The sequence below is a fragment of the Glycine soja genome, chromosome 16 (assembly GCF_004193775.1).
Source record: "Glycine soja cultivar W05 chromosome 16, ASM419377v2, whole genome shotgun sequence".
Taxonomy (NCBI): domain Eukaryota; kingdom Viridiplantae; phylum Streptophyta; class Magnoliopsida; order Fabales; family Fabaceae; genus Glycine; species Glycine soja.
Window position 1 is genome coordinate 2,513,173 of NC_041017.1, and position 25,213 is coordinate 2,538,385.

The window sequence follows — 25,213 nt, forward strand, 5'->3', positions numbered from 1 at the left end:
ACTGCCAAGCTAAGCTAAGGTTGACACTTTTTTACACCAACTCTTCTCTCTCTCTCTCTCTACACAGCCTAAGCTTAAGCTTATCCCTCCCCACTTGTTCCCTCTGCCGAATGTTATAGCCAAAAGGGTGCGAGAGAGAGAGAGAGAGAGAGAAACAGAAACAACAACCAACCATCAAGGGAAGTTAGTGAGAGAGAGAGAGAGAGAGAGAGAGAGAGAGAGAGCGGAAGATGAATGGTGGTGAATCTTATGGTGCTATTGAGACACAGTACATAAGAAGGCATCACAAACATGAACCAAGGGAAAACCAGTGCACCTCTGCACTTGTTAAACACATAAGAGCTCCTGTTCACCTTGTTAGTTTGTTTTTCTATCTTAAACTTTTTGGACCAATATCATGTTTTTTGTTTTGTTTTTCTTCTGAATTGTGCGTGTTTGACTTGTGTGGTGTGGTGGGAGAAAGTTATTTATTTTTTTGTTCTTTGGAGATCTGCGAGGTTTTGCTTGTTTTGTGGTGTGTTCTTTGAGTTTCCAATTCTGTATAGTTATCTGGGTGCGTGACTATTAGCATTTCTCTTGTTTTTTTGTCTCTTTCTTGGGGATGGGTGGTTAATTGGTTATTCTAGAATTTTGGTTCTGTCAGGGTGTTCCAAAAGTTGGTATTTTTCAGCTCATTAGATGCTAGTTTTTGTTGGGTTTTTGGCTAGATTTTAAATTGTGGTTGCGGTTGCAGTTTTGTCACCATCAGATGCTATCACAATTGCGGTCGGGATGCGGTTGCAGTGACTCTAAAAACCTCGATACTGCCATCAGCTGCAATTGCAGTTGTGATACAGTTGCAGTGACCGCAGCAATTGCAGTCTTGGAGTGATTCCAAAAAGCTTGATGCCACAGTATTGGCCGCAATTTCAGTCATGATGCGGTTGCAGTGACTCCAAAAACAATGATGTTATGGCTGAAATTGCGGTTTTTTAAAACCGTGATGAAATCAGTTTTGGGGGAAACATAGTTTTGAGTGTGTGCGTGGATTTGTTTGTCAAATTTTACAAAAGTTTGATTTTTCAGCTCATGAGATGCGAATTTTTTTTTGGGTTTTGGCAAGATTTTAAATTGCAGTCGCTGCTGCGGCTGCATCACCATCCTTGCTGTTGTGGAAAATTGTGGAGAAATATGATTGATGCAGCCGCAATTGCAGTTGTGATGCAGTTGCACTGACATAAAAAACTCTGTCGCTGTGGTATCAGCCACAATTGCAGTTCCGATGCAGTTGTGCTGACATCAACAATTGCAGTAACTACAAAACCTCCATGCTGCGGTAATGCGGTATCGACCGCAACTTCAGTTGTGATGCGGTTCAATGACTCCAAAAACCATGACATTGTTGGTTGTTTCTTTGTTTTTTTGTGTGTGAATTTGTTTGTCAAGTTTTAAGTTTCAATTCTTTTGGCTATAGTGAGTGTAAGCGGAAAAAGAAGGAACTCTGAAAATTTTACGGCTGGATTTTTTATGCAATACATTTTGCTTTGCAGCTGATGAGAGTTCTTCACTTATTTCAAGTTTCTCATCTCTATAATGCCCTTTAATTGATTTTTTCTTGCAGACTTGTTTTCAGTAGACCAAGTAATATGTAATATTCTTAACTTTACAAAGTTATCTTCCAAATTTATTCTTTTTATGGGAATTACAATTGGGATTCAGTGTCTTGAAATTGAAGAAATAAGTATATGTGATGGCATGTTTTGTTATTTGGTGGATTTTGTAGATGTAAAGGAAAAAATGAACTATTGTTTGATGTGGTTTGGTTATTTCCCTTCTCAGGTGTGGTCGCTGGTTAGAAGATTTGATCAACCTCAGAAATATAAACCATTTGTTAGCAGGTGTATCATGCAAGGGGACCTAGGCATTGGAAGCGTTAGAGAAGTGAATGTTAAATCTGGCCTTCCAGCCACAACAAGTACTGAGAGGTTGGAACAACTGGATGATGAGGAGCACATTCTTGGAATAAGGATAGTTGGAGGTGACCACAGGCTGAGGGTATGATCCATTGTGTTGCTCCTTATTCGTTTTTATTTTTGTATTATTAGACCTTGAAAGCCAAATTATTGTTCTTTTCTACGAGATCATAATATTGTATATGTAAAATGTTAGTGTTGAGTTATTAACTGAAAACACTCTTCTCTGTACAAACGAAAAGAATTATACAATCTAATAATTCTACTGCTTTTGAAAAGAAAATCATGAGAGCTAACTATTAATGATTAAATCTGGCTGATGGGAAACAAAGCGGGCATTTGAAGATATTGTTAAATTGGTATAACTTTGGGGATCTTTCTTTTCATAATTACATTTGATTTTTCTATATATAAAAAAGCCTAAAACTAGCTCTTTTATCATGTATTGTATATATAAAATAGTTTGTAAGGATTGTGGATTGCAGAGTCCTATTTTGTCCTTGGTATGTACTCTGTTTGGTCTATAATTTGTTATGTCTTGCAACCTTGGTTTCTCAGTTTAATTTGCATGATGATTACCTTATTTTTCCAACTTATTGCAGCTGGCTATTCATTTACCAAAATATACCATTAATTGGAGGAATATTTTTATCAAATCAAGCAAATTTATTGACAAAACTTAGATACAATACCATAAGTGCAGTAGGTAATGTCCTTTAACCAAAATCAACATTTCATTGTGGTAATTGTGGCCTATTTTAATCATCGAGATGAAAGCAAGGGTTTTACCAAGATGAAATGCCGATATTTGTTTGAACTTGGATGATATGCACTTAGAATATGCTAACTATTAAGTTTGTTAATTCATTCCTTATGCTGTTATGTTGTCACTAAATCATGTATTTTCTAGCTCTGTCACCAACTGTAATGCTCAATCATGTTATGTGGAATTTGCAGAACTATTCTTCCATAATCACCGTCCATCCGGAGGTCATTGATGGGAGACCCAGTACAATGGTGATTGAATCATTTGTGGTGGATGTGCCTGATGGGAACACCAGGGATGAAACTTGTTACTTTGTGGAGGCTTTGATCAGGTGTAACCTAAGCTCTTTAGCTGATGTCTCAGAGAGAATGGCCGTGCAAGGTCGAACCGATCCTATCAACCATTAAGCATGTCTAGGGAAGAATGAAGCTGGGTTCATACAAATTACATGATCCATTGCTCTCTGATCGTAGTTCAAGTGTGGACATTGGTTGGAGTATACCTTCCATGTTCCCAGAAGTTTTGGAACTTTTTTCCTCTGTATCATGGATACATTCCCCCTACCACCCCTCTTGCACTTTTTAGCTGTGTAATCACTCTTTTGAACAGCTAAGTTTCTCTTCTTCAATATTTGTAAGATGAGATTCAGGGCCTCATGAAAACACAGGGATGTAGGGGGGAAGTTTTTACCTGCTATATTCTTTCTGGATTTTGTGGATGGTGTGTTACCTATAGTTATTTGTAAATATTTTTGTTGAACCAAAGACAGTTTCTTCAGTTTTTCATGTTTCATGTTTCATGTTTAGTAGCAACTTTTTGCCAGATTTATGTGCTGACACAAGGAAACTCCAAATAGTGGATACTTCCATGTTATTTTCTTTAATAAGTAGTGTAGCTTTTGTAAGTTATCTATTCCATATTCTCCTTGTTTAGGACTATGTTCAGAACACTCAGTTAAAATGATTTTTGCTTCTGGCTCACGGTTGGTATCATGCACCTTGTTTTGTGGAATTTCAGAGATACTCTTTCTTCGTCCACCTTACTTTCAGGAACTTCTAAGATATTATGTTTCTTCATGCACCATGCTTTGAGGAACTTTGAAGATACTGTTTCTTCATGCACCTTACTTTGAGGAACTTCAAAGATATATAGTGTCTTCTTCCAAGTATTGCAAGCGCTTCCGAATTGAACTTTTTTTTTTTTTTTTTTTGTGTCGCTTTGTTGGGTAGATAAAATGCTACTCATAAGAAAAGAAAAAAAAATGGTTTAAAGCAATAGGTGGATCCTTGAATCCTGGTGGCTTCTTTGATCTATAACTTGGGAGGGACTGCATAAAGGGGTGTTATGTAAGTTGGGCATACGTGACACGCATACAAGGGTTAGTGCATGTTTGGTTTCTAGTTCCGTAGGTCAAAAGTAATTTTACCAATATACCAGGATCATTGCTTATGCGATCATTTTGTTTTTGTCCTTTGGATTTGTATTAGAATGCCTGTTATAACATTTCTAACTGCAAATTCAATTGAATCTGAAAAGGGAAGTGTGAAGAGCTGTGTTAATCATAAGGATGGAATTGCAAGGGAGTGAAGTTTTCGTGGTACTTTTTTTTCTCATATGTTTGAATGTATTGACATAAATATTTATGAATATCACTTTCATCTTGTCTATACATGAGATAAGATTGCATTAAATACCCTGAAGCTTAACCGGATCACGCTTGTAAGTGTTGTGCCTGAACCTTGACGTTGAGGTAACAACACAAACAATCAATACTCTAGAAGTTTTGTAAGTTCAAGTAGGAAGGGGGTGGAGCTATTTAAGAAGGTATTTTAATGCTCAGTGTTTATGTCGGTGAAGTAACATTGCTAAGAGTAGATTGCATAAACATAATTGATGTGGCTTAACTGGCCTAGGTGTAGGAAGTATAGTTGTTAATGTCATAACCACTTATGGAATATAGGGGGGTTGTAGTAGAAGAATATTCTAAAACTACTGTTATGTGATGTGTGATTATATTGCGAGGGATTTTGTGGTTTTTGAGTTGTGTTACTCCACGTAAAGCATTGCAAAAAATATTATCCTAGTTCCCAGTTCCTACCACTCAAATTCACCTCAAAATGAGGTGCACGTTGATAATTATCCTTTTGTCATTTATATATGCAACTCAAACTCGATTCCAAACTCAATTTTCAAAGCCCGTGTTACCGTCTACATCACTTACTAACTTGAGTGAGAGTCAGAATAACTTGTCAAACTTGTAATATTAAGTTTTTATCTTATACATACCCTGAAAATTGCCTCACGTATATATTATTTACAAGTGCACGCTAATAAAACAGTGTTTCTGACATCGAACTTATGTGAAAGGTGGAGAAGAGGAGAGGATGTGAAGAAAAATACTGTAATAGCCATAGACAAAATTTCTATTGAAATAAATGATTGCTTTTTTGTCAAACTGGATTGCTAGCAATGTGAATTTGAAAAGTATTTTTTATACTTTACTTTCATTTGCTGTTGAAGCCAACAGATGGCCACTCTTGACAGTGGTGAAACCTGGAAGTACAAGAACTTGTTGCAGAAGCAGCACAAGGCACATTTTGTGCCACTGTTTAGTAACTTGCATGATATTTTTCTTCAGATTGCATGCAACCTTTTAAAGCGAGAGCTAAGCCACGTTGTTGGTGATGCTGGCTCCCAAGTAATGTATCTATTCTAACTCCTTCATACTGTGACTTGCAAAAAAAGGCAAACTATTTCAGGTGAAGATTGCCACTTGCAAAAAGGGTATTCTATGATTCCCCGAGAAACTTAGTCATTCCTTAACTTAGCACAAAGTTCCCTTCATGAACACACTCCCTCTGTTGATACACAAGATCACAATAGCCAGAGAAGAAAATGATTCAGGCTTTTGGCCATGTATCTTATTACCAGCGATCTTTGCAGGAGCATTCTCCATTCATGAAATGGTGAAAACGGCCACCATCTCTGAGGAAAATCTCGCGGTTTCGAGCCAAGGAAATGTACTTAGCTGTTGTGTGACAGTCATGACAAATTCTTGTGTTCTTCACCACCCTGATTGGTGACCCTCCTTTAGTTTTCATCAGTCCATATGTCATAGCCAACTTCTCTGTGTGACTGAGCAGAACCTTCTCCTTCTCACTGTCATCAATGTTCTGATGCACACAATTAATATCAAGTACATACCCCAGCTTTTTTATCTCTGAGATTAATTGATACAGCTCAAAATATATTTCTCCTTCTTCTGGATGTGATTTCCCTTCTGTGGAGAACACATGAATAGTCTGCTTAACTTGTATCCAACTCCAAACATTTGGGATTTTCACCCCCAAGGCAGTCATTGACTCTTTAAGGCGCTCCACGTCCCCCCATCTGTCAAAAGTGGAATATATGTTCATCATCAACGCATAGTTAGCAGAATTATATGGCTCCAACCTTAAGAGATTCCTAGCGGCAATCTCCGCTATCTTAATGTCTTTGTGAAGTCTGCAGGCTGCAAGAACAGCACCCCAAATACTAGCATCTGCCTTTTGTGGCACGGCATGAATGAAATCCAAAGCTTCATCAAGAAAGCCAGCTTTTCCAAGAAGATCTACCATGCAAGAGTAGTGCTCAATTGTTGGATTAATATTGTAATCTGTCTTCATGCTGTCAAAGTACTTCCACCCATCCATAACTAAACCTGAATTCTTGCAGCCAGATAGAAGAGCTGTGAAGGTTATAGCATCAGGTCTAACACCAGTTTTGCGCATTTCGTCAAATAGAGTAAATACCTCTTCCCCATGGCCATAAATAGCGTATCCCATCATCATGCAATTCCAACATGGTAGTGTTTTCTCCTTAATATTCCTGAAAACCTCATGGGCTACTTTAAGTTTTCCTCCCTTACCATACATGTCAATGAGGGCTGTGGCTATATATATGTCATCCAGAAACCCATGTCTCATACTGAAGCAGTGTATCTCTTCACCTATCTTTAACAGTGATGAGCCTGCACATGCCCGGAGAAGTGTGCAAATGGTAGTAGAGTTAGGTTTTACATTTTCTTCTTGCATTTGGCTGAAAAACTGTAGGGCATCCATGTAGTTCTCATTTTGACAACAGCCTGATATCATAGCAGTCCAGGACACCACATTAGGAGTTAATCCCAAACTCTTGATCCGATTGATCACAGCCAATGCTTCCTCACTGCGGCCGCTCATTGAATAACCTGAAACTAAACTATTCCATGTCACCAAATCAGGTTTTATTCCTTCCTCCTTCATCTGGTTGAGTAGCTTTTCAGCATTGTCAAACAAACCCTTGTAGGTGTAACCAGATATCAATGAATTCCAGGCACAAATATTTTTGTTTTTTGTATGATGGAACACTACTTCAGCTTTATCTAAGCAATCGTTCTTAATATACTTATCCACCAAAGAAGTACAAACGTAGACATCATACTCAAGCTTACTTCTCATTATGTAACCATGGATTTCTTTCCCTAAATTAAAGCAACCCAATCCAATGACTGCTTGTAGAGCACTAGTTATTGAACATGAATCTGGCTTGAAGCCTGCGCTTTGCAGGCTCCGGAAATTGGTGAGAACATTTTCATATGACCCCTGAAGAAGATGGCCAGACAATAGAGAATTCCAAGTTATAATGTCTGGTTTGACGCCGGAAGATTCCATTTCTTGGAGGAGATCCCAGGCACCATTCAAACAGTCATTGACTGCATAACTCGAAATTATCGAGTTCCATGATGCCGAGTTATGATCCTCAGTTGAATCAAAAGCTACCCTAGCTAGTTCAAGTCTATTGTTCCTAGAGTACATGCTAACTATAGAGTTGCAAATTGAAGTATTTGACACTCTTCCGAATCTTATAACATACCCATGAATCTGCTTCCCTTCATTGAGAGCTCTCAATTTTCCACATGCTTGCAGCAGCTTGACAATAGTGCCATCAGTGGCTTTGGCAGAAGCCGATTGCATTCGACGGAACAGTTCCAAGGCATCCTCCCACTTCTCACTCCTCAAGTTTGCCATAACAATTGTATTCCACAAGAAATCTTCTTGTAGTGGGGTCTCATCAAAAACTTGATTTGCCCCATCTATTCCCAAATATTTCTCATAGAGATTGATCAATGCACAACTCAAGTGTACATCAACATGGAAGCCTCTCTTAACCAGACAAGCATGAACTTCCATCCCAAGCCACAACTCCATTAAAGCCAGACAAATTTTCAGAACAACAGTGAGAGCTTTACTGTCAAATTTCACTCCTTTATCATGCAATTCCTTGAAGACCGCCAGAATCTCATGTGAATCACCTCCAAAACTTGCAAACTCCTCAATAAAAGAGTTCCATAGAAGGTAGTTCCTTGCAAAACCCACAAAAAATACCTTTGTTGCTGACTCAAAGTCTCCAAATTGCAAGTAGTTTCTCATCATGCTTCCATCCATTGTAACCAAGTTCCTCTTTTTTGGCATTTTGATAATCTGGGCATGCAATTCCCTCACAGAATTCAAGGTTCTTATCTCACCAAAAGGGTGAAAGAATGGAGAAAATTTTGGTGGGGAAAATTGAGGAGAAGAAACAAGCTGAGCTTCTGACATTCCAAGAGAAATTGAAGAGGGTGAATGGCTTCTTGGCGGCATGTGTGTTTGTGGGTTATGAACAAAATAAGGATTAAGATGATGGAAAGGTGCTGCTAGGTTATCCATGAAGCTATGGTACTGAAAGGAGAAGGAAAATGTCATGAGAGTGTTTATGTCAGTAGTGATGAAATGGTAGGGGCAATTAAATACTGAGAGCTCTAGCTTGAGCTGTAACTCCAATTATCTATTTGCAAATTTGTTCATAGTCTGAATGCTGAGTAATGTTAGAAAGTTCGTGAGCGTGTGGGTTCTAAGATTTTTTTTGTTGATAAGGTTTATCCTATCCGTAAAACTGAATTTTTTTGAGAGAGCAATGTTCCCCTTCATTCAAAATAGAAATGGTGCCGGTAACTGCTTGGGGTGCCCGCATTTTTCCTAGCCATCCAACATTTTTTTAAAATACTAAAAATGTCTTTGAGTATTTTTATTATAAATAATAGATTAATTTTTTTATTTTTGTAGTATTTTTTCTTCTTCCTAAAATTGCACTTAGTATAACTTACTTCTGTTAGCATCTTTTTGTGAGCGTTTATTGTCGTAGGTAATATATGTATGTTATTTACAGATATATGGTGTGAAATTTGCTGATTTTTCATCGTTAGAGAAGAAGAGGTATACATTTTTTTTCTTCAAAATATATAAATTGTCAATCTGTATATTTTGAATTTTTTAAAAATTATAATTTATTTGGATTTTTTTATACATTTAATTTATTTACAAAATTTGATAATTAAATAAATTTGATATTTAACTGAATGTTGGATTTAGATGTTTATTATAGTAATTAATAATAATAAAATTTTAATATTTAATTGAATGATGTATTTGAATGTTTATTACAATGATTGAAAATTAAACAAATATGATATTTAATTGAATGATGTAATTAGATGTTTATTACAACGATTGATAATTAAACAAATTTGATATTTAATTGAATGATGTATTTAGTTATTTATATATGTAAAAAAATACATTATTAGATAAAAATTAACTGTAATAAGATCAAAAAATAAATTAGTAGATTTATGTTAATAATGTATTTTTTTACATATGTAAATTTTTATTAAACATATGAGTTTTATTTACAATTTATATATGTAAAAAATTAATTATAAGATAAAAATTAATTTTCACAAAATTTATTATCTAAATTTACATGTGCATTAAATATACATTAGAAATTTTAGTGTTATATATAACCATATTAATTATTTTATAACATAATTGACCTATCTCTTGCCCATCAACGTGCATGCCTAAAACTTTCTACACTTACACAAGGACATTGCATTGCTTTACGTGACTTTTCGTCATTAGCACCACACTCTAATCAACTAAGTTAATAAGTTAATTATATTATAAAATAATTAAATGTCGTTATATATAACATTAAAATTTTTAATGTATATTTAATACACATGTAAATTTAGATAATAAATTTTGTAAGAATTAATTTTGATCTAATAATATATTTTTTTACATATATAAATTTTGAATAAAAATCATAGGTTTCATAAAAATTTATATGTGTAAATAAATTAATTATTAGATCAAAACTAATAGTCACAAAATTTATTATCTAAATCTATATGTGCATTAAATATACCTTAAAAATTTTAGTGTTATATATAACGATATTAATTATTTTATAATATAATTGACCTATTAGCTCAGTCGATCAGAATATCGTGCTAATAATGTGAGACTCACATGTTTGATTTTTGCTTGTGTCATTAATTTTAAATTAATTTGTAAAACATATTTTTTAAGAAATTAAAAAAAAAATCGTTTGGGCAACTTGAACTATCTTATTTTTTTAATCACATTAATAAGGACATTTGGTTTTCTAGTGAGACGTCGATTATCTCCATAAGCTTTGACCTTAGGGACTAATTATATGACTAATCATTAAAGCTTTTTGTTCTTTTAAAAAAATGTGTTGTATAGAAATCAAACTCAAGTTTAATCTCACAAACTTAACGAGTGTTGCTAACTAAGTGACATCTATCAAGTCTTAAATTGTGTTATTTGATACCAATTCTAATGACTTTTGTAGGCAATATACTAAAACTATAATTTATATTACAAAGATAAATGGTCACTAATAATTTAAAAAATATGAATTTATTATTATATGTTAGAGTGATCAGTTATTCAAATAAATTTAAAGAGGTTAAAAAAGAAGATCTTAAGGATATTTATTCATCAGGATTCTTTCTCAAATGATCTATAAAACGTTAATTGTTAATTGTAAACATGCTAACAAGTTGGTGGCATGTGTGCGGGTATGAGTTGTAAAATGTGAATGAATGAGAATCACTTGATTTTGTAACCTTTCTAGGCAAGAATTTCTGCCTTCCTAGTCATCAATTTCTTGTCCCTTTCTACCAACCTCACCTTTTTTCAAGTCCCATGTGCACATTACACTCATTGAAACCACCAACCAAGAAGCATTGAAACTTGAAAGACACAAGAGTGAGAGAAGGAAAAATAGCAGAAGAAGATCATGGCTGATTGGGGGCCAGTTTTTGTGTCTGTGGTGCTCTTCATTCTCTTGACTCCAGGGTTGCTGATCCAGATTCCTGGTAAAGGCAAGATGGTAGAGTTTGGCAACTTTCAGACAAGTGGAGTGTCGATATTGGTTCACTCCATCCTCTACTTTGCTCTCGTTTGCATCTTCTTGATGGCTATTGGAGTACACATGTACACTGGTTCCTGATCCCATACCATCTTTTGTATACACATACAAACACATTATTTATAATTCATTTCTTCTTGGTTTAAATTGTGGGGTTTATTTATTTTGGTAAAAACAAAATCCTGTGCATTCATATGCCTGTGAGGGAATGACAAACATTTTAGTTTTCAGCGTATCTGTCAAGTAAAACATCATGGTCTGTTTGTTCCAATGATTCTAATATTTGTTACTAGGAATAGGAGTGTTACAAAAGGGTTGAGACTTTACACTTCAGTGTTTGTATATGTCATTACGTATTGGCTTCTTCGATGTATTTTAATTTATGATACTACTAATAAGCATTTAGATGCCAACATTTTAGGTCAGATTCCCTTATATGTCATAATAAGGTTTTCATTATTGTGAACAAAAAGATTTATAGACATTAGTTGTTAATGCTTTCAACGATCCATCAAACTGCTTGAGTAGGTTTGATGCTTTAACCGAGACAACTTTCAATTCGTTTCTTGTGTCATAATGATTTTCTAATACAAGAACAAGGCTGTCTAAATCAAGGGGCGCACAGCGCATGGCTATGCTGTTATGCCATCTTTTACGAGAAATTTGATTCCTTATTCTTGGAAAATTTTGTTAAGGGAGAAAGTTGTTGTTATAAGTGAGATTGATGTACTAGTTGATTTTGTACACGAAGTTAAATGTTCATATCATTCCTCCTTCCTACTATGTTTATTTCAATGTTTTTGAGTCTAATATGAGCCGGACTGTGAGTGAGTCTAATACTCATTGTGTGGTCTAAGTTTTGATTTATCAAAGAGACCGGATTCTGGATTTGATGCAGAACATTCCAGTGATTCCAAGTGTTGTCTTGAAATATTTCTCTGTTTCTAGCCTTCCAAATTATCCAACACGCAACATAAAAAAGAATTCCAGAGTTGCCATTAACATTGTTACGGATCCAAGATGAAATGTGTCAAGAGTCTGAACACCTTGATGCACATCCAAATGAAGAGAATTCCAAATGATTTTGGCTTTGCTGCAGTCCCGCAATAAATTTCTTGATGAGCACCACACCTGTTACGAGAAGAATCAACAAACAAATGTCTTTTAACAAGAAGTGTTAGTGGGTAGGCTCTTATAATCCATGCTTAGAATATCTTTGAGTTACTTAAGCGAGTTGATTTATATTTTTTTGACGTTGAGTTAAAATTAAGGATTTTGTTTAATAATTGGAGTAAATGAGGTTAGTTTTTTATATTACAACTGTTGTTTGTATGAGAAACTTAGTTTGAGAATAAAAAATAATATTTTCAAACTTAGTTTTAAAAAGTTTTTGAAGTGAAAAAAAAGTATTCTTCGTTGAAGGGATTTTTTTGAATCACTCTGGGAAATCAAATTCTTTCTTCAAAGTATTTAATGTAGTTGAAAACATAAGATTCAAACATGAAATTATTGATTAAGTTAGAATAATTCCATATAAGTTGATGCATATATTTAATGGTGTTCTTATCAACGTTTATTATCTCATTTAATATTTTTTTATATATTAAAATCTAGTACTTCAATTATTAAATATTTTCAAAATACCTTAGCAATCATTCACGCTAAATTTTAGATTTTTTTAAGGAAAAATACTTAAGAAGTTTCATTCATAAAGGATACATACAAAGGCAGAATGAAATCAAAGATTTATTGAATAACATACAACCTGTACGTGCTAACAAAACAATGAACAATTTGATTCGTTTGTCTAAAATAAACTTAAATTTAAGATTAAACAAACACTTATGATTAAGTAATTGATACTTATATATATATATATTTAAGAGGAATCAAATTACCTAAAAAATAGATTCAATAATTCATTTTATACAGTAAATTTTATAAATTCAACCATTGTATCAAATGTTCTTATGGAAGATTTCACATTTTTAAAAAAAATTTAAACCTATTAAATACTCCATTAAATAAATTCAACTTAATATATAATATAATAATAATTATAAAATTACATTACTACAGTTGTCGATTTACTTATCATTTTTTGTTAATTGATTTGTCTAACATTTGGTGTATATGTTCATTGATTTGATATCAAAATATTTAATAGTTAAATAAATAAAAATAATATATACAAATAAGTATGGAAAATAATAACTTTACCAATAATTGTGAAGTAATTCCATCCTTATGAAAGTATATCAAATGAAAAATAAAAGTAAGTAACTAAATTAAAACTAATTAAAACATAGTATCTCATCAAATAAAAAAAAGAGTGTAAGAAACAAATATCATCTGTATACTTAAAATAAATAATTAAATTAAAACTAATTAAAACAAAGTATCCCAAGATTTAATCATAATTAAATTGATGTATTAATGTTCAGAGGTGGACGATCACAATTTTTTTAATGGAATAATTCATATTTATATAAAATTTCTTTAAAACAATAACAATTATGTCTTGTAAGAATACTATAAGTTTAGAAAATTGTACTACACTCTCTACTCTCGAGAGTAGTCGTACTCCCATTGTTCAACAGGTGGTAGCAAGTTCATGAGCATCTCTCGGACGTTTCTGAGCCACACAATTGCAGACCATGAAACCTCAACTCAACCCTCATCAGCTGAAGAGTCTCATCTTCATTCTCCACGTGTCATTCAACCATTGGCCATGTTCCTATATCCTCACCACATCAGCACCTCCACTGAATTGCACTTCACCTACCAACACAGGCTTACCCTTTTGCTTCTTCTCTCTCTCAAGAGTTTCCACTCAAACCAGATAGATCACAACCTCCAAAACACAACACCACAAGGAAACAAAACAACCCATTGAGAGCTTGCACAACTCTCATGGTAGTAGTAGCACTACTACTTCACACACTCTCTCTCTGAGTGCCTCACACCACAGATTCTGTGATATATATACCAATGGAGGCCCTCAATGCTGCTGGCTTGACCCCTCTATCTGTGCTCTCTGATGCAAAAACAACAAGAACTAAACACCCTTCTGTTTCTGTATGCAAAGTCTCAAACTTTTCCACCTCCACCAACAAAAAACAAACCTTGCTGCAAAGTTGCATATCAAAAACTTTGCATGGGGGGCTGATTCTTGCAGCTTCCGTTGTAAATGGTGGAGCTGCCACAGCTTTAACGTACGATGAAGCCCTGGGACAACCTTTGAGCCTCCCTGGTGCTGGGGACTTTGATGTGAACGGTTTTGTGGAGAGTGTCACTGGCTTTGCAGCTGAAAACCCTGCAATTCTTGCTGGGGGAGTAGCTGTTTTGGCAGTGCCATTGGTTTTGTCTCAGGTTCTTTTCAAGAAGCCTAAGGCTTGGGGTGTTGAGTCTGCCAAGAATGCTTATGCAAAACTTGGTGCTGATGGGAATGCTCAGTTGCTTGATATAAGGGCACTGGTGGAGATTAGGCAAGTGGGGTCCCCAGATGTTGGGGGTCTGAAGAAGAAAGCAGTGTCAATACCTTATAAGGGTGATGATAAGCCAGGGTTCTTGAAGAAGCTTGCTTTGAAGTTTAAGGAGCCAGAGAATACCACATTGTTTATTCTGGACAAGTAAGAGTAGTACAGAACAATTTCATTTGTAGTTTATTTTTTATCTATTTTGTTGTTATAATCCATGTTGATGATATAGCATATTGAGAATTGGGAAAAACCCATGTGACATGTCCCACATTGACTTGAGATTATACCTGCTAGGAGGTTATAAAGCTTAGGCACCCACTACCTTACATGTTAATTTTGTGAGGATGTGTTAGGCCTAAATCTGAATTTTTGCTATTAATTAATGGTGAAGGGAAAATTGAAGAATTCTCTTTAGCATTCAAGCTCAGTTTTTGTGAGGATGATGAGTTAGGCCTAAAATCTAAGATTAAGTCAACACACTTTTGCTATTAAGTCATCACAATTTTGCTATTAATGGTGACAGGAAAATTGAAGAATTCTCTTTAAAATTCAAACTCAGTTTTGTGAGGATGATGAGTTAGGCCTAAAATCTAAGATTTAGTCAACACACTTTTGCTATTAATGCTGAGGGGAAGATTGAAAAATTCTCATTGACATTCAAAGGTTGTTTGTTGTGTTATTTTATCATGGATATTTGATGTTTCTAATTGCACTTTGCAAGAGAATATTCTTGAATCTGATTGAGTGAACTTGTGATGGAAGCCAGATTTGATGGGAACTCTGAACTGGTTGCAGAGTTGGTTACCGTTAATGGGTTTAAAGCAGCTTATGCGATTAAGGATGGTGCAGAAGGACCGCGAGGATGGAAGGTATTTCCTCTCCCTTTCCATTTTTCTAATCATATTTCTAATATTTGCATTTTAAGTACCAACTTTTTTTCTCTATTGTTTAGTATTCTGACATTGGCTGGAATTCTGCAGAGTAGTGGTCTTCCTTGGATAGAACCACGGAAAACATTGAGTTTTGACAATCTGACAGATGCTATATCTGAAGCAATAGGAGTAAGTATCTGGGATTTGTCTAATTGCATTTCTTATTTCAACGCTGATGCACTTGCAAAATACTACTATTGGTTTTCAGATTTAAAAATAGTAGGCATTTTCATTCTGTTAAATTTAAATGTTTGCCCTCTCAAATTGAGAATTTTTGCTAGCAAGAAAGGAAACTGACCGATCAGGAAAAATTTAGAATGAATTATTAACTGGACTTGCTCATCAGAAAAGTTAAATATGAGATTGAGATATTGTTTTTCAAGAATCTGGTGATTGATCCATTTATAGATGCTTTTAACATAAACAGTTTTTGTTCATGATCTTATTTGACCATTTCTATGTCTTTCTAATGATTGGAGGTTTGTTGCAGGATACCACTGATGGCGTGGCAGTTACTCTTGGGGTTGCTGCAGCTGCTGCTGGACTTAGTCTATTAGCTTTTTCTGAGGTTGATCTGATGAGTTATTACTTACAATTTATTCCCTTCTTCTGAAAAAGCAATAATCCATTATGATGTTACTTCACTGACATAAATTTCTTGTTCATGATGTTTTTTCTGTTTGTAGATAGAATCAATCCTCCAGGTTGTTGGATCAGCTGCGCTCATTCAGTTTGCAAGCAAGAAGCTTTTGTTTGCTGAGGTAGGCAATGTTTTCAAATCAAGATGCATGCTTTTTCCATTTTTGTTGTTTATTATCATCAATTTCTTGAATAATTCTCCTTTGCCTCTAGTAGGCAACCATCCTTTTGTTGCATGTCTGTGCTTTAATTTTAGAGTATGCCCTTCTGTTGAGTTTATTGAGGCATTGTATCAAAATCAAACTTCAGATATTTCTCTTCAAGGAATGAAGAATATGTTCATTTCTTTTTTAATGATATCATCAAAATGTAAGTAAAAGAGAGATATGCTCATGAATTGAATTAATTATGTAAATTAGAGAAGCGCCATTTTAGGGTTTGTAACTACATGTGAGAGAGAGAGGCAGAGAAAGAGAGAGAGAGAGAGCAAGAGCAAGGGCCAAGGTACATTTGAGGTTAAGAAACCAGTCTCCCTCTATTGCTGAAAGAAGAATGTATGAGGGTTTTTCCATTTAGTCCAACAATTTTAACCTGTCAGTTTGTGATCCCAGATGCGATTGTGAGTCCCATATTATAAGCATAGGATCCAATTTCAAGTTATGGGACTTGAGTACCACATATGAAGTGTGAGGTTTATAAGGCCTTGGGTACTCCCAACTGTTATAGGCTTTGATACCATGTTAGCTTTCAGCTTAAAACCAATTGACACTAAGTGAAGTTGCCCAACAAATATATAAGCTGCATCCCGAGAATTGAGGCAGGTCTTGTGGAACTTCCTAACATTTTGGTGATAGAAATGGGACAAATGTTTGAATATTCTGCTACTCTAATGGATGTATGATAACTGGCAACAATGTTGATTGTTATTAACAGATGGTTTTCCATATATCATGTGAATCAAGATTCCTATGTTCAAAAACCAATCTTAATGAAGAACATTTTCCCTCTTTAATGCATTAGTTTTGAGACTTGTTGCTAGAGCATGCAAAGCTATAGCCTGTAGTTTTTGGGTAATTTTCATTTCACATAACATAGTTGTATTCCATGAAAATCCACCAAAGTTGATAGTGATGACTGAAGAAGTTAGAATATAAAGAAAAATACACTTTTCTCCCTAGAGAGATACTTAAATTACATTCTTCCCCTCTTTATTTAGAAGTTGCTTCCCTTTTTCCTGAGACATCAGTATGAATACTTTTCTTTTTTCTTTAACTTTGAAGGCCACTGATAATTAATTCTGAACATTGTATTATCAACATTTGGACTTTAATAATATGTAATGATATTTTGAATTCTCATACTATCAGCTTTGAAACTTCACTTGGAATCATTATTCATCTTCTAAAGTCTCAAAGTTCATAGCAAGAATTCAAAACTAGTTGCTGATAATGTTGAAAGTCATAAGAGAAAAAATTAACCCTAAGATATTTGTTTATATTAAAATAAGAGGGGTAGGGCGGTGTATTTTAAACCTCTCTTGTGGGAGGGGAGTATAATATACTCTAGAATAAATTATTAGGTTAGTTTCACACTCGGGAATTTGTACATTATGACATTTGTTGACAACTGAGGCTGACTGTTGCATGACAATTAACCCTGTCTCATTGGTCATCATGCCCTTTGCTCTGGTTTATTGTCATTTATATGGGTAAAGTCTCAATATCGCATTATTTTTGTTTTTTTTTTTTATATTAATTTCATTTTATTTGATGGCAGGACCGAGAGCAAACCGTGAAACAACTTGGTGAGTTCTTGAACACCAAGGTTGCCCCCAAAGAACTTGTTGATGAAATAAAGGTACTTAATATTTGTCTTGATCTACATCCTAATAAATTAGCTGTAATTATGATGTGATGCATCATTTTGGAGCACATATTTAAAATTTTAATTGAGATATTATATCTGTTTCTGAAAATTTACCTTATATGATTTGTGAACTTTTTTATCACTCTTGCTCTGACCTTGTTCTCTTTGAATGAAATTGCTGGGAAACACTAGGATATTGGAAAGGCTCTTCTACCATCCTCTACCGATAATAAGGCTCTTCCTGCTCCGGCAGAGAAAAGTTCAGAGCTTGCTACAGCTGATAGCACTGTACAGAGAGCAGTAGCTACTCCCGAGTCCAAAGCTGAAGCAGTAGCAACTCCCGAGCCCAAAGTGGATGCAGTAGCTCCTGAAGTAAACTCTGTGCCCAAAACTGAAGTCAAGGCAGAAGAATCACTTCCTGTGCAACCAAGGCCACTTTCACCATACCCATATGTAAAGTCTTAACTTCCTTTCTCTATGAATTTTTCCACTTTTGGTGCTGATTAGTCATGCTTGTGGTGGCCAATTTTCTTGGAACTTTTCTTTCCATATATTATATATTTTTCTTTAAGAAATGCTAGTAACATATTTTCCAAAACACTCTTCAGAACCCATTATTATTGGTTGAAATTGATGGAAAATCACAAAATTTGGTGGGTTTCACTTCTTATATAACGAGTTTCACTCATAATTTGTAGTTTCTAATACATTTTACTCAATAATAGAGGTTTGGTAACAGTAGTGTGTTAAAGACTGTGTTGTTAACACTCCTATTTTTTTTCCGGTGCCATTATGATTCCATTTAATAGAATCTCTTTAATCAATATCAAATGTCACACTGCATTACCAACAAAGGTTGGTTCAATTGGTAAAGAACAAACTCATATCCCAAAAGGGCATGAGTTTGATTCTCATTGCCGATGTGAAGACCTTGTTTGTGGGTAATCTCTGTATGTGCTCTTTGAGTCTTGACGCCAGTCCTGACCCTAGTGAGTCCCTAAGACCCAACTCATTTGTGAGATCCCTCTGCCCAAGAGAAGACTGAAATATTGAATGAAGTTTGGGATGAATATGAAGTTTCATGTGAGAGGAAACATTATATTTCATATTTTTTTTAAAAAAAATAGTAATGAATGGAAATTTAATTTATGAAAACTATATACTCTGTTTATACTGCATGCTCCTGATATAACTCTGCTTTTCCTTTTTTTTTCTTCTTGAATTGTAGTATCCAGATTTCAAGCCTCCAACATCTCCTACCCCTTCACAGCCCTAGACCTTCACTTCTTTTAATCTTGAACAGAATTCCATGGAAGGCAAATCAATTATCCAAATATCCAGCATGTATCAAGAGGTGTACAACTCTACAATCTATAATCCTATCAGAAATAGTCATGCATCTTAATTTGCAGATAAGATCCGTGACATACGTTGTATAATTTTGAAGTTGTTATGATTATCCTTCCACTTTGTGCTACTCGGTACACTTTTTGTAATTGATGGATGTGTTGTAGAGGTAGGTGTCAAGTTAACATTGTAGTTATTTTGAGATTTAGTATAACATTTAATCTTTCAGTTTTGGAGCAAGCAAATAAGGTTTATGTATGAAATTCTGCTTTGTACGGATTCATCAACACAAATTGACTATGCAATTGTGAAAAGAAAAATGTTGATGGTAGACTTTTTCTGAAAATATCAATATAAGATGGATTTAATTTAAGGCAAATGTTAATCAATAATTTTGGTGCATTGATTAAGAAATTAAATGTAGAATTATTTTTATTGAGACGTTTAAAATTGTAATGTCCATGAAATTTTTAATCTTTACAATAAATATTTTTTTTTTAGTTTCTTAACTAATACAATAAAAGTACGAGTTAGCATGACCCTTAATTTAATATATTGATAGTGTGAAATTTTTTTACTGTTAATTAATTAGAAATTAGTTTAGATATACTTTTTAAGTAACTATTATAAAAATTAAATACTAGTTAATATAGTCGTAACAATCCGAAATTGAATGAAAGTGTAAAATGTTTTGTTGTATCTTTTGCTCTGGTGTTTTATGTTTTATGCACGTATTTTTTGCCTTGAAGGCTTTTCATTTTCAAGCGATACTATTATAGCATTCTACTTTCTTTACCGTTAACATCTCCACTTATAATAGGAAAAAATTAAATATGATTAATAATATTTTTAAAAAATATAGAATTTAATTAAAAATACACTGATTTTATAAACATTTTTTTAAACTATCATCTAATTATAATATAATTAAAATTTATTAATTTTTATAATAATAATTTTAAAAATCATATACTTTTTTGAGTTATACGTGAATAATTTAATTAAACTAAAAAGTAAAACATTTTTCAGTCTGTGCGATAATTTGGGTATAATGAAGAAAATGGAGGCAAACCACTGCATTTTGAAAATTCACAAAGTTCCGAATCCGAAACAGAGCCAAAAAGAAGAAGAAGAAAAATGCAGAAACCGAAACCGAAAATCAAATCCGAAGCGTGAAGAAGGTTCGTTCGTTCGTTCGTTTGAATTCCATGGCGAGAGTGAAGCACACGCCAGCTTCTCGCAAATCCGGTATGTCTGAAATCTCATCACTTCACTCATTTTTTTTTCACTTCTCAAAAAATGCAACCCTCATTTTCTTCGCCATGCAAAATTCGCAGGTAAAAAAAAAGCGCCACGCGCATCCACGTCCACGCAGCCATCACTATCATCATCCCAATCGGTAACTCACTCTGTCTCTATTTTTCTCTCTGTGTTTTGATTTGCGAAATCCCTAATTTGACCTTTGTTTTCTGAATTTGAATCTGTGAAGCCTGCAACTAGAGAGAGGAGCCGCAGGGTACGTCTTTTCGCGAAAAGCCTCATTCTGAGTTTGTTTGTATTGTGGTTGTAATAATTATGGTGCTTAATTGTGGTGTTTTAATGTTTTGTAATTATTAGTTAAAAAAATAAAAACATTGCCTGAGACTCAGGGAAGGAAAAAGATGCGCAATAGGCAGGGCACTGTGGCGCTTCGTGAGATTCGGCATCTTCAGAGGAGTTGTGAGCTTCTTATCCCGGCTGCTCCCTTTATCAGATGTGTGAGTATTTCTGAAACCCTCAGCATTTTGCTCTCAAGTGAAAATTAACAGATTTGTGTTTGCTTGTACTCGGAATGATGATAATAATAATGATTATGTAGTGTTAATTTTGGGTGTGCTGCATTGCTGCTGCTTAGATTTTACTCTAAACTTTGTCAATTTTGCCAAAAGAAAAAATCATTATGGTTGTCTATCTATCTTTTATTACTAATGATTAGGGGTGTGTTTGGAAAACTGTTTGATTGGTGTTGAATGGAAGTTTTACATATTATAATGCCAAAGCATAAAGTAAGAGAGGTGTTGGATTGGTGTAACATTGGATGGAATGGATATGTAAACACATTCTAGTTAAAATTAGGCACTTTAGTTAGTAAGTAGATACTAGTTATATTTGCTAGACAGTTAGCAGAATTAGTTCTCGCCTTCATGTATTCACCACAGCTACTAATAGCTGAAACTGTAATTAAAGTTCAAAATCTGTTTTTTTTATAAGGACAAAACTAGGATACAGTTTTGGTTACTTTTAGTGATACTATTAAATTACATTGAAGTTTCACCTCGATAATATGCACAATAAAGGTTTGCATTAAATGTTAGAGTAGGTTACCAAGATGAAACATCAATTCTAATTGGAGAACCACTCCAAAAGCATCTAAGGAGTTGCTTCTAAATTTTTCCCTTTTCATAATTCTTCATTTGCAGCTTCCCTCACTCTAACACTATTTGATGTAAACTTAGGCGTAAAAGTGAGCATCATAGTTTGGTTGCTGTTTTATTTATTTTTTCGTAGGAATATTTTTGTAACTTACCACTTATTCACTGATGAAAGTGCTTGAAGAACATGCTCTGTATGGAATTATTATTTGATTTAGCTGAATTATGATTTGATTTGGCTGAATTAAATCTTGTGAGAAGTTTGTTCTTGCTGTTTTGGTAATATTTTTCTTTTTGGCTATAGGTTAAACAAATTACAAATCAATTCTCCTCAGAGGTGTCTCGTTGGACACCTGAAGCTGTGGTGGCACTTCAGGAGGTATGCAACTTTTTCCATGCTCATGTGAGTTATTGCTAGGGAGCTTGTTTCAAATTTGCAATTCTTCTAATTATAATGCAAATGTGGCTTGTTTCAATTTGCTTCTGGTTGAACTATTTAAATTTTCATACTTACTGTTACTGTTGTCCACTATATTGTCTGCTTAATTTATTTGTATGTTTTACATGATTATGTATTAATTGAAACTCGGTCAGATATTACCAAATCTGCATAGAAAAGAACCCATTGATTACCAAGGGGGTCTGGCTGGTTGAGCAGAGTGTGTGAGTGTTGTAAACCCCTTGATATCGTGTTCTATTTCTACATATATAAAAAAACCCCATTGATTATTGAAAATTGAGATTTTACACATTCAACATTTTAGTATAACACAATATGCTTTAGTTATCTTCAGTCTTAGTGAAATGAGAATAATATTAACTTCTCTACTTAAGAGGTGTTCCATCAGACTTCCAAGTGATATATGTTTCATTAGAAGGCTACATTTTTAACTTTCAATTCATATTACAATATTAATATATCGATTATGCAAGGACCTGGCAATTGTATTTCATAATTCCTTACTAATTCAACAGGCATACTTGGAACTTTTCTTTTTTCCTTGGTATATAGAGGGAAAGGTTATGCATGGCTCCAAAAGGGAGGGGGAGTGAAAAAGGTTGCAGAGTGTATTGCAGGGTTTAAACCTGTTCCCTTGCACTTTCCTTGTATGTCTTAGAGCTCTTCAAACTAAGTTACCTCCAGGGGTGATTATTAATTGAGATCAAATTCTCATTAAGAATGTTGACTGTTTTTAAACCATATTTAAGAATGTGAACTTTATTTTGCTACCACTAGAGTTGAACAGCACACACACGCACTAGTGCAGTGCATGCTTCTTTAGATAGCAAGTAATGCTTCTATTCTCTTCTTTACTGTTCCATTCATATAATCAATTTCAGAATACTTTTTCAACAACTTAGCTATGTTTGGAATGGAAGCGGATATTATAAAATCGAATTAGAGTATGGAATGAAAAGGATTTGCCTTTTGGTGATAGAAAAAAGTCATTCTTAAGCCAAGCTGCCTTTTGGTGGGGGAGCTGGTGTCATACTGTTCTTGATGGATCTCAGTAGCTAAATATTTAAATGAACAGAATAGTTGAGCATACTACTTTTTTGAAGGAAAATAAATGGGCAGAATACTAAAACACAACGTTGGTTTGCTAACATAGTGGTATTTGCCAAAGATCCATAATTCCATACTAGTCTATAGATTAGCGGGCGCTATAGTGTATTAGCAGAGCAGAGAGGCCCTGGACTGCTATGGAATTCAAAAAGCAGAGCAGTTTTTAATAGCAACCACAATCTGAGATTGATAATTATGCAAAGATCTTGTGTTATTAACTGGTTTATGTTTTTCCATTGTGAATATTTTTGTGTTCTCTTTCTGTAACCTCACAAATATATGCTCCATTTGTTTTTCTTGTTTGTTCCCTCAGTGAAAAAGGATATCGAGTTGGCCCGGAGGCTTGGAGGAATAGGAAGGCCTTGGTGATTGGACAATGCCAGTAGAAGACCATTGGTTCTTTTGTTTGTAAAACTTCACACAGTAGGGGGGACTAGAGAGTACAGGGAATTTCAATGGAGGCATTGTTGCTTCTATACCCAGCACTCAAATTTGATGATTATTTGGCTATTAAATGTTAGGAACTACACACTAACTAATGTATGTCAATGATTATATCTTCGTAGGTGAAACAACCATTATAGAATGGTTGCTACTATTTATGACTTTAATTTGATGAGTGAGGTAATAGTGTACCATTGTAGCAATGAAATATTCCAAGATTATTGTCATTCATGTTAACTTTCTAAGGTAGAAGGAATTCAAGTGTCAACAAAATGCGCAGGCTTAAAATTTCTTCCTCATTTATTTGTAATAATTTCGTTTTTCTTTTTCTGAAATCAGAAACGCGTAACGAAAGTGCACTGTAATTTTAAATGACTTAAAAACCAGTAGTTGTTCTCTGGAAAGTGCACTGTAATTTTAAATGACTTAAAATCCAGGAGTTGTTCTCTGGAGAGTGACATTCCAGGTCAAACTGTCAAAAGACATAAATGTATTAAAAGCGTTATGCGATATTATTCATATTCATTCAACATCGGTTGAATCCATTTATTATAGGAAGAAATTTGGTTTGACAGTTTTTAAAATTAGTATCTTAAAATATTCAGAATACTTGTATGCCTGTGTTCACATTACTCATACATGATGAGCTCAAAGATATATAAGGTTGAACAAATATAGGCCAATGGCAAGGATGCTTACTATCATTTTGTTATAATCAGATGACAATGTGAAAAAGTATATTATACATCACTGTTTCTCTTTAGTTTTATTAAATTTTTACCACTTTTGTATATACGTATATTAAAACATTGTCATAAAATTAAAAGAATAAAAAATATCTCACTTTTAATTATATACCCGACACTGGGGTCCAACAATGTTGTTAACGTTTGATGTAACGTCTAACCAAACTAGAGGCCAATGCTTATGTTTTTACGACAGTACAATAATAAATCGTAATTACAATCTTCTAAAAATTCCTATTAATCCTGAGTTCGATATTTGATATTTAACAACTGAGTTAGAAGAAAAAAACAGCAAAGTTAAAATAAAAACAGTTAAATTTCTAATGCTGCTCTTCATACTATAACCCTTTTAGTTGTACATAGAATGAAAAATCTCATCTAATTTTACAATAAATTTAAAATAAAAAATATTTTAAATTCCATCTAATCAAAAGGCATAGACTTGAAAGCATAGTTATGAAATCCGACTCGGTTATTAACCCGATCAAGATAATGGGCTAGTGGTTCAATTAGTGGACCTGTAATTGGTCCAGTTTGATCCAATATATATTAAAAATTCAAAATTATATATGTATCTACTATATATAAGTATATCACTAATATTATTTGAGTAAGAAAAGTTCATTCATATTTTAAAATTCAAAACTTTTTACAAACTCCGAATCACACAGAGACACTCTTCCCTTATGTTGAGATATCGTTACAACTTAAGAGACCCTGGGTCTCTTAAACAGATTTCTTTGTATAAAAAGAAGAAGAA

The 25,213-nt window shown here is 34.0% G+C and overlaps 5 protein-coding genes across 5 annotated transcripts; 4 read left to right on the forward strand and 1 right to left on the reverse strand.

The window, feature by feature from the left end:
- The first annotated feature begins 16 nt into the window (after positions 1-16).
- Positions 17-3,698, forward strand: LOC114389408 (abscisic acid receptor PYL9-like). Its single transcript, XM_028350077.1, has 3 exons — positions 17-356; positions 1,819-2,034; positions 2,910-3,698. The coding sequence occupies exons 1-3, from the start codon at positions 231-233 to the stop codon at positions 3,123-3,125; spliced, it is 558 nt and encodes a 185-aa protein (XP_028205878.1). The 5' UTR covers positions 17-230; the 3' UTR covers positions 3,126-3,698.
- A 1,259-nt stretch (positions 3,699-4,957) lies between these two features.
- LOC114389407 (pentatricopeptide repeat-containing protein At4g01030, mitochondrial-like) lies at positions 4,958-8,678 on the reverse strand. The gene has a single exon (XM_028350075.1). The coding sequence runs from the start codon at positions 8,478-8,480 to the stop codon at positions 5,643-5,645; it is 2,838 nt and encodes a 945-aa protein (XP_028205876.1). The 5' UTR covers positions 8,481-8,678; the 3' UTR covers positions 4,958-5,642.
- Positions 8,679-10,763: 2,085 nt separating this feature from the next.
- LOC114389726 lies at positions 10,764-11,499 on the forward strand. Its single transcript, XM_028350474.1, has one exon. It carries the CDS (start codon positions 10,888-10,890, stop codon positions 11,098-11,100), a length of 213 nt encoding a protein of 70 aa, XP_028206275.1. The 5' UTR covers positions 10,764-10,887; the 3' UTR covers positions 11,101-11,499.
- A 2,306-nt stretch (positions 11,500-13,805) lies between these two features.
- On the forward strand, positions 13,806-19,616 carry LOC114390601 (rhodanese-like domain-containing protein 4, chloroplastic). The gene is made up of 8 exons (XM_028351399.1): positions 13,806-14,651; positions 15,268-15,370; positions 15,482-15,562; positions 15,924-16,001; positions 16,120-16,194; positions 17,849-17,929; positions 18,131-18,391; positions 19,167-19,616. The coding sequence occupies exons 1-8, from the start codon at positions 14,011-14,013 to the stop codon at positions 19,212-19,214; spliced, it is 1,368 nt and encodes a 455-aa protein (XP_028207200.1). The 5' UTR covers positions 13,806-14,010; the 3' UTR covers positions 19,215-19,616.
- Positions 19,617-20,314: 698 nt separating this feature from the next.
- Positions 20,315-23,995, forward strand: LOC114390269 (histone H3-like centromeric protein HTR12). The gene is made up of 6 exons (XM_028350977.1): positions 20,315-20,533; positions 20,623-20,684; positions 20,775-20,801; positions 20,935-21,042; positions 22,001-22,075; positions 23,577-23,995. The coding sequence occupies exons 1-6, from the start codon at positions 20,494-20,496 to the stop codon at positions 23,577-23,579; spliced, it is 315 nt and encodes a 104-aa protein (XP_028206778.1). The 5' UTR covers positions 20,315-20,493; the 3' UTR covers positions 23,580-23,995.
- Positions 23,996-25,213: the final 1,218 nt, after the last annotated feature.